A 9,245-nucleotide genomic window follows, 5' to 3' on the forward strand; every position below is an offset into this window, starting at 1 on the left:
AAGTTTTGATAACAACAATTCTTCCTAATAAAGTAAGATGTCTTTTTGACCATGCTTACAATAATTTTGAAATTTCATCAACCTTTTCTGTATAATTTAATGTTACAATTTCTTCAAAATTTTCACTGAATTTTATTCCTAAGAAAGTAAAGTTATCCTTCGACTAATTTAGGTAAAACTACATAATACTAATAACTGTACATTAAAAGCTATATATGATGAAATGGAGCAATATGGTGATAACTGGTTATTGAACGTTAAAAAGATTTAATGCACTTGGTCTAACATATATATGGAACTTAACACATGTTGATGAAAGTATTTATAATGTACTTAAAGAAAGGCTATGTGATGTGTTTAAGCAGCAATGTTATAGCAGAATAATGGCTACGCCAAAAGGAAATTTATATTAATATTTGGTAAATGAATTTAGCTTACAGACTTATCTTTAAAAAACATTAGACATTTGTCATTTAAAAAAATAGCTATAATTAGAATGTGTGCCCATAAGTTAAATACAGAATTGAGTAGACACAAAAATATTGCAAGATCTCAAAGAATATGCACACTTTGTGATAAAAATGAAATAGAAGACGAGTATCACTTTATTCTCCAATGTCCTAGATTCATTAATATAAGAGCCAAATTTATAAAACATTATCACCAAAGACATGTATGTATGTATGTATGTATGTATGTATGTATGTTGTATGTATGTCGAAGTTGACGCACTAGCACAAGGGATAATTAAATCCTTTCTGGCCTCACAAATTGTCCCATGCCGTTGCTGGGACTTGAACCAGTGGCACCGAATCGCCCGCAAATAGCAAGACTAACCACGATGCGCTCTGAGCTATTGAGGCATGTGTGTATGACTATGTATGTATGAGTATATCTTATGTATTTAATAAGGTAAATGACTCTCCACCATTATCCTGTACATTATTTATTTATTTTATGTTTATGTTTGTATAATTTGATAAGTTGTAAAAACTTAAAGTAATAAAGAATTTGAATTTGTTTTAACGACACCACTAACACACGTTGATTAATTAATCACCGGCTGTTGGATGTTAGACATATGGTAATTTCCTTTTCCTAATAGCAGAAAGTCATCTTTTAATTGCACCTTCCCACAGACAGGATAGCACATACCATAGCCTTGATATACCATTTGAGGACGGAATAGAGAGAGAGAGAGAGACGTCAACCTATTTTGGTTACTGAAATAAATAAATCAAGCTATATAATTAAGGACATAAGAGGGCTTCCATCGTTCACATAAAAGACAGTAAACCACAGGCTAGCCACGCTGATCTTAATTAGGCTTAGAATGACTTTACACATTCCAGTTTAATATCTTTATTATTGTAAACTTTCCAGGTTATATGTATAGATTAATATATATATACATATACATACAAAACAATAGAAGAACCTGTTGACTTCCAAACAAATAGCAATTATTTTACATGATAAAATATCGCTTTAACCATGACTTGTAATGGTTCGAAAGGCACACTGGTGTATTTTAAGTTAAACGTTATAGTTTTGTTTTTGTTTAACGACACCACTAGAGCACATTGATTTATTAATCATCGGCTTTTGGATGTCAAATATTTGGTAATTTTGCAGCAAGGGATCTTTTATATGTTCTTTACCACAGACAGGATATTAGTCGTGACTTTCCGTCAAGAATAATTATATTAATTTATGCATTTTCTGAAGACAAAAAACGTGTTGTCATAGATGGGGTAAAAACTCTCTCTGAACTATCAAAACTGATGCCACCTTGCTCTCTCCATACAACCACGACAAGGTATGAATGAATGAATAAATGTTCAACGACACCCCAGCACAAACAACAATTGTTGAAATTATTAATAAAAAGAGTGTAGAAAGTTCTATGAAAGAATCACATTTAGGAAGCCCTCCAAAAATAGTAAAAAAAAAAAAAAAATAATAATAATATATATATTATATAATAATAATAATAATAATAATAATAAAAAAAAAAAAAAAAAAAAAAAAAAAATAAAGAAATTAAAATAAAATATTTTAAAAAGTTAAAGTTTGTTTTGTTTAATGACACCAATAGAGCCATTCGCAGTCTGGAGCTCCTCGCGGTAAGACGTGTTTGTTTCGCTTGTGCACACTGCACGTGCTTTCGTGGCTCGACTTGGGGATCCTTCACTTTGTTGTTTTTATCAGCGAAGCGAAGTTTTCTACTGGGATGTATGTGGCCATTGGAACTGATTGAACGTTGGAACGCTTCTCGTTGCGACAGTCTGCACCACCATGTTGGATTCTTTTTAAGCGAGATTCCTCGCCTCCACGTCATTTCTCCGTCTGACTATGTTGACTTGTTTTTTCGTGACTCGTATGACGGCCATTCTGCAGAACGCCACGGTTGTTTGCGTTTAGTCTCTACATGTCCAAGCCTGTCCTAACAGCACTGGAAGATTGACCGCCCCATTCTAAGAAGAAATAGGAAGCGGGGTCGGCCCCTACTACTCTTTTCTAGACTTTACTTTGTTTTATTGTGATACCATCTCGTATCCTCCGGAGTCGGGCCCGTCCGCACCACTATACCAACCCATGACGACTGGACTACACCCTAGTCTGATCCTCTCTCTCGTTCAGACGGATCCGGCTTCTCAAGATCTGTATTTCAGCACAGCACTACACCTTCAACGTCTACTGACTGTCAATCTAGGTTTTTTTTTGACGGGATGCAACCCATCTCGTCCCTACAGGCTGTGCACCTTAACGGCCTTAACGAGGCCACTCACGTGGACATATAGATCGGACTTTAAACTTTTAGACCTTCGTTCAAAAGTTTATGTCGAAATTACTTTAAAAAAAAAAAAAAAAAAAAATAGTCCGATACTCTCTTCTTTCTCTCATTTATTTTTGGACTGTCCTTCTAAAATGCTCCAAATTATATAAATATTCGACCGAGCAGTCAATTCTTTTTATTTTTGGCTTGTAACTTTTCTTCGTTTTTTTTAAATTCTATTAACTTTTTTACTAATTGCTATTTTCAAAATTCTGCCCATTTTCAACAATACCTACCCCCCCCCCCCCATCCCGAGTCAGGCCACAGATCTTATCTAATTTCTTTTTGACCACCCGATCTATTTAGCGACCAAATCTAATGAGTAGAATTTTATTTATTTAATTATATTAATTAGAGAGGCGCATCAAAATTTTAAAGGCTCACTATTTAATTTTTGGATGTAAATTTCAAAATTGTCCGCTTAATTTTTTTTTCTGACCCGGGACAAGCCTCTGACTATCCAGAGACAGGCCCGGGACGGACAGGTTCGTAACTCTAGTGGTATATGAGCATGTAAACATTATTCGCACTCGCACCAATAGAGCACATTGATTAATTAATCATCGGCTATTTGGTAATTATGACTCGTAGTCACCTGATCGGGGAGAAATGAGTCGGAATTTAAAGGAGTAAAAGAAAGGGGCCGTGAGGTATAATAAATAAATAAAGATAATAAGGTGACTTCTAATTCAAACATTAGTCCAATGATCCATCAAAAACGAGCAAAATTTGTCTTTAGTCTTCAAAAATAAGAGATATTCAAGATATTTATTTGTAACTATGCTTTTTACCAAAATTACTGGGGTCAAGTGATGTAATTATCCTAAAATGGTGACCACTTTTAACAATCAACAAGCATTTGTAATAAACTACATACAACAAGCTTACTAATGAGCTATGGCCTGGCCATATTGACTTTAGGAGTTGCTAAAAAACAATAATGAAAAGTACCTTTATGATTCACTGAATCAAAATGATTGTATTGCCATCACAGTTGTGTCTGCACTATAGGTGACATATTTTAACAAAATATATGTGCCGTTTAACAAATGATTACGGTTAATATAATTTTATTTTAATAGTAGCATATAAAGGGGTCATTGTGACTTTGTATTGACCATGTGACTTTTTTTGTCAAAATGACAACGCGTTTTATTTTAATCATTAATGTGGTCAATATTGTCTAGTGTAGAACACAGGTAAATATTATCTAGTGTATTGCAAATAAATCTAAAACCACGTTGTGTAATCCAGACTCCAGTGTTGTACTTATATACAGCTTTTGGTCTGCAATTCAGTAGACACTTACTTTTAAAGGTTGTGTTCTGAACAAGACAAAGGGAGACCCTAATATGATCTGGCACTGGCAACTGGCAGTGGTAAAAATAGTCTCATCACAGATTAATATCATTTCCTGATTGTCAGTTACATCTCATTAAAACAAACAATTTCTATTTCTATATTTATTTTATTCCAAATAAAAATAATCATAATTACAATAACATCCGCTGACATAACATTATTTGCACATTGTGTTTTTGCCAGATAACATCGGAGGATATAACATTATTTGCACAGTAATTTTGCCAGATAACATCCGCTGACATAACATTATATGTACAGTAATTTTGTCAGATAACATCCGCTGACATGACATTATTTTTACATAGTAATTTTGCCTGATAACATTCGCTGACATAACATTATATATACAGTAATATTGTCAGATAACGTCCGGTGACATAACAGTATTTACACAGTAAATGTATCAAATAACATTCGCTGCAATAACATTATTTACACACTGACAGTAAATGTCAAATATACGCCAACATTTCCACAGTACATATACAAAACGACATGCACGTAACAATTAAAGTCGGTAAACATCCACCGACACAACATAGCAGATGGCAGAATGACGTCTCTACACTTCACGATCACGTCTCTACACGATGACGTCGATGCAGTATAATGAAGTTGTTACACTTCATTCGAACGACAGCGATGTACACAACGTCTGCAGCTGGTCAACTCGTCGTCTACTCTGTCCTGCTGTCCAAGACTTGGAGCGGGACCGGAAGTGACGTAGATCATCAGCGTGTGTCCTGTCAAGCATGGGCACGTAGTCCACGGGCGTGCAGTAGTTCTGTAAATAGATATAGATAATATGGCATGAGTGAAATGTAATATAAAATATAATTAATGAGGTAATGTAAAGACAGATTTTATATATAAAAACATATAACTTCCATTTAATTTATAACAACATAGCGATGTGATTACTGGTATGCTATGTTAGCCACATGGGGTTAATATAAAGAAGACATTTTGAACTCATCATATTTATCGTCTGCGTGTCAGTAAATTATTATTTAAAAAATCTTTGGACCTGTTAACATTGACATATTTAATTTTACATCTCTTTAGAAATGTTTGTATAGGTTTCGAAGTAAGATATATTTGTTTTTGACCATAACAATATAATTTGTCATTTGTTTGGTACATAATATATTACACATTATAGTATAGTACTGATGTAAACTGAAATACGTTACCTGACACTGGGTGAAGAAAGACTTGTATCCGCCACTGAGAAGGTAGATCTCAGGGAAGAACAACTTGGGGTACTGGTCGCTGTTCAGTTGACGATCGGCGTTTCTCAGGTAACGTAGTCTGAAAAAACATATTTTAGGGGACATATATTAAAGAAACAGAAACAAATTTTATAATCCACCTACATGTACTAGACAGATTGCATAATTTAGTAGTCACTTGTTGTATTAGCTAATCAAAATTAGACATTATGTTGAGAAATATGTAATAGTAAATAAAAAAGAGTTGCAGTTTGTAAATGAAAAATGAAGAAGTTATTATAAAATTATATTGAATTTAGGCTATTGTACTGACATTAATTAGAAATCAACAAAATGATCTTGAATATAGGCCAGTCTTTTGATAATAACTGAAACGTATTTTAAGAGAATGTAAACTTACAGTTTAGGCGCTCGTTGTGAGGAGAATTCACAGTGGAAGACCAAAACTTTCTTCTTGTCACGTGACAGCTCCTCACGTGACTGTGATCTCAGCAGACTGTTCACGTCTTCCGGTCTGTACACGTTCATAGCGCCCTGAGATTAAACAAACAGTTGTTGGTGATGCGTGATATTTAAATATTTATATCACATAAATTCATATAAACAAGATTGTAAGGCAATTAATGTCAATTTATAATACAACATTATATTATTCATACATATTGTAGTTTATAACTTTACGGTTGTTAATTTATTCTAAAGAAATGCTTATAAATCAGGGTGGTAGCTAGGAGAGGGGGGGGGGGGCTAGGGAGGCAGAAAAAATCAGAAAAGTATTATAGAAACTTAAAGAAAATTCTCTTCTTAACTGTTTAAGGAGTTTTAGACTATTAACTACTCAGTTGCCCCCCTCCCCCCCCAAACAAAAACTCCTAGCTACGGCCCTGTAAATGTAAGTAAATGTTAACAAGTGTATACCTTAATGCGACCTCCTTCAAACTCGTACGGGTATCTACAGTCGATGATCTGGAAACTGGAAATGTCGTCCTCGTACATCCCATCGATCAACTCGGACAACTTTCAACAGAAATCAGGTTTACAATGACTACATGTATGAAATTATTATTAGTTAACTTATAAAAATAGAAATGTATACTTTAATAGCTCTTTTTCAAGTTTGTATTCATTTTTTCAAAACAACACGTGTAAATATTTTATATAACATACTGTACAACGATTTTCTCATTATTAATTACAGTCACTACATACATTATTCACTATCGTATCTAAAAATACCATTAATTATTATCGATTTAAAATTTGTATTCAATTTTTCAAAACACATGAGAATATTTTATAACAGATACTGTACAAAGATGTAATATTTTATTATTATCTAATACAAATATTGGACCAATATGTAGGCCATGTATTTTGTATAATAAACAATTATATAATTGACTGTGATCATACTTCATAAGGAATGCCCCAGCGCGTGCTGTAACCTCACCGTGGTGCAGGGGTGTAACATTCTCTTTGAGAATGGCCAATACAGCACAAAATTTAAATTTTGAGTAAAAGTCAGTATCTGTCTGTGATATTTGTATTTTTGCACAGTTCTTTACACTGTGTTTTTATTTAAATCTTGAATTTTTATATTGATGTTGATCATCACTTTATTTGTTTGCATTACCATAGTTTGACACCCAATAGCCGATGTATTTTTTGTGCTGGTGTGTCGTTAAACATTCATTCATTCATTCATTCATAAGGAATGAGAAATCTGAACACAAGTTAAAAATGTGTATAACACAGACAAACAAATTCGTTATTTACGTCTCACCTTGTGTACAGATAAATAAAAACAAGAGTTGGACTGTATTGTATTTTCAATAAATAAAACTAAAAACCATAAAATATATTTATGTATATGTTTATATGTATAGCAATCTTTGGCGACATAATAAAATATGGTGACGTTTGGCTGTAATTTCTAACAATAAATATTTATACTCACGGTAGTAGAAGAAATAGATGCGATATCAGGTTTACTTCCACAAACGGTAGGCAGGGAGTGGTTCTGTAATAAATATAACAATTGTTAAAATAGTTTAATGGAAATAGCAACAATGACTAAATTTTTACGTTGAAAAATACAGAAACAGTAACAATAATATTATTGCTGAAATATTAACCATTTACAAACCATGACTACAATTGTTAAAATGTTTCGTTTAGAAAAAAAAAAATTCTATTGTTGAAATCTTTGTTCAAAAGTAACACTTTAGGTTTCCAATTCCAAAATTCAAAAAATTCAAAAAGTATTATAAATTATGATTGACAAGTCTAAAAATAAAAACTTTTAACATACCTGAGAGCCATCACCAATCAAATGACCTTCACCTTCCAGTCGCTGGGTGATATCACTGTGTACGTCACACGTTGCAGCAGGAAGTCGAAGACGTTTTGGAACGACGTCAGCTTCAACATCATCGTCTCTAAGTCTTTTCCTGGAAAACAGACTCCTCCGAGCGTTGTGGCAGATTCGTTTAGGTGAGGGAGACAAAATCTGGAATGAGAAACATTTATTACAATAACGTATTTAGTTTACAATATCGTATTACATATACATATATAATTTATTCCACATATCCCCCCCCCCCCCCCCCCCACCCCCAAACAAGATGGACTCTGCAGCTAGGAGAAAAATAAATAAAATAAATATAGTAACATAGATTCAAGAAAATTAAATTAACGCAGTTTTGTTACAAAATAATATGAAATAAAATGAAACAGTTTATTGTTGTCTTTGATGCAATGTATAATATAAGGCTTATATACTATAGGTATACTAATAAATATCCAAAGCTGGAATAAATTTATTAAAAAGGTTCTGTTAATGTTAATTTAATAATTTTACGTTCAGGTTTTTAACAGATACTTTATTTTTATTATTTAAAAAAAATATTTCACTAACCTGGTTGTTTGGAGAACCGTATCCACTGTCTCGTGAATCCTCGTCGATCCAAGGACTCGAACTGCTGAAAAAGACGTCGTTGAAGTCGTCGTCACTTGTTTGGGGAGGAGGGGACAAGTCGGCGTCAAAACACAAACTTCTGGAAACCATCTTGATATGCTCTGAAGAGAATGAACGTAACTGCGTGTGGATCGGTGTGAGAAATAACGAGAATGGTTCAGATTCGCCCATAAACCCAAGAATATATAGTCAAGAAGCCCTAGTCAGATGATTAAACGAATTGTGTTCACATCTAAACATAGAAGCAGAATTGATGGGTTTTTTTTTTTACATGAACGTTAGTCTAACGGAACCCTATTCAAGGGCGTGGCGGTGATTAGCTTGGGGGGAATAACAAAGGGGAGTTCATCATTGAAGAACAATGACGTTGAAAGGGAGTGATTTTCCTCACAGATGCCGACAGATCGAATCCCGGATTAAATCTAACCACAGACCGGACTTAATTAGGCTAATGACTTTCTTACACTCGTAAGGTCTTCCATAGTTCACAGGAATAAGAACAAACAACTGTAAAAGCACGCATTCAAGTAAGTTGTTTTTAAAGAAAAACTTAATTTATTTTCATTTTATATCAACTTATTTTCGTGCTTATATCCAATTATAGTTCAAGCACGCCGTCCTGGACACACACCTAAGCTTATAGGGTTAGTTGTTTGTGAGAGAGAGAGAGAGAGAGAGAGAGAGAGAGAGAGAGAGAGAGAGAGAGAGAGAGAGAGAGAGAGAGAGAAAGAAAGAAATGTTTTATTTAACGACGCATTCAACACATTTTATTTACGGTTATATGGCGTCAGACATATGATTAAGGACCACACAGATTTTGAGAGGAAACCCG

General features: G+C 33.7%; 1 protein-coding gene across 1 annotated transcript; it reads right to left on the reverse strand.

The window, feature by feature from the left end:
* Window positions 1-4,829: 4,829 nt before the first annotated feature.
* On the reverse strand, window positions 4,830-8,503 carry LOC121368474 (M-phase inducer phosphatase-like). Its single transcript, XM_041493208.1, has 7 exons — window positions 8,354-8,503; window positions 7,748-7,945; window positions 7,394-7,456; window positions 6,355-6,453; window positions 5,837-5,970; window positions 5,398-5,515; window positions 4,830-4,988 (listed from the first exon to the last, which is right to left on the reverse strand). Exons 1-7 carry the CDS (start codon window positions 8,501-8,503, stop codon window positions 4,830-4,832), a joined length of 921 nt encoding a protein of 306 aa, XP_041349142.1.
* Window positions 8,504-9,245: the final 742 nt, after the last annotated feature.

This window comes from Gigantopelta aegis, chromosome 3 (assembly GCF_016097555.1).
Source record: "Gigantopelta aegis isolate Gae_Host chromosome 3, Gae_host_genome, whole genome shotgun sequence".
NCBI lineage: Eukaryota > Metazoa > Mollusca > Gastropoda > Neomphalida > Peltospiridae > Gigantopelta > Gigantopelta aegis.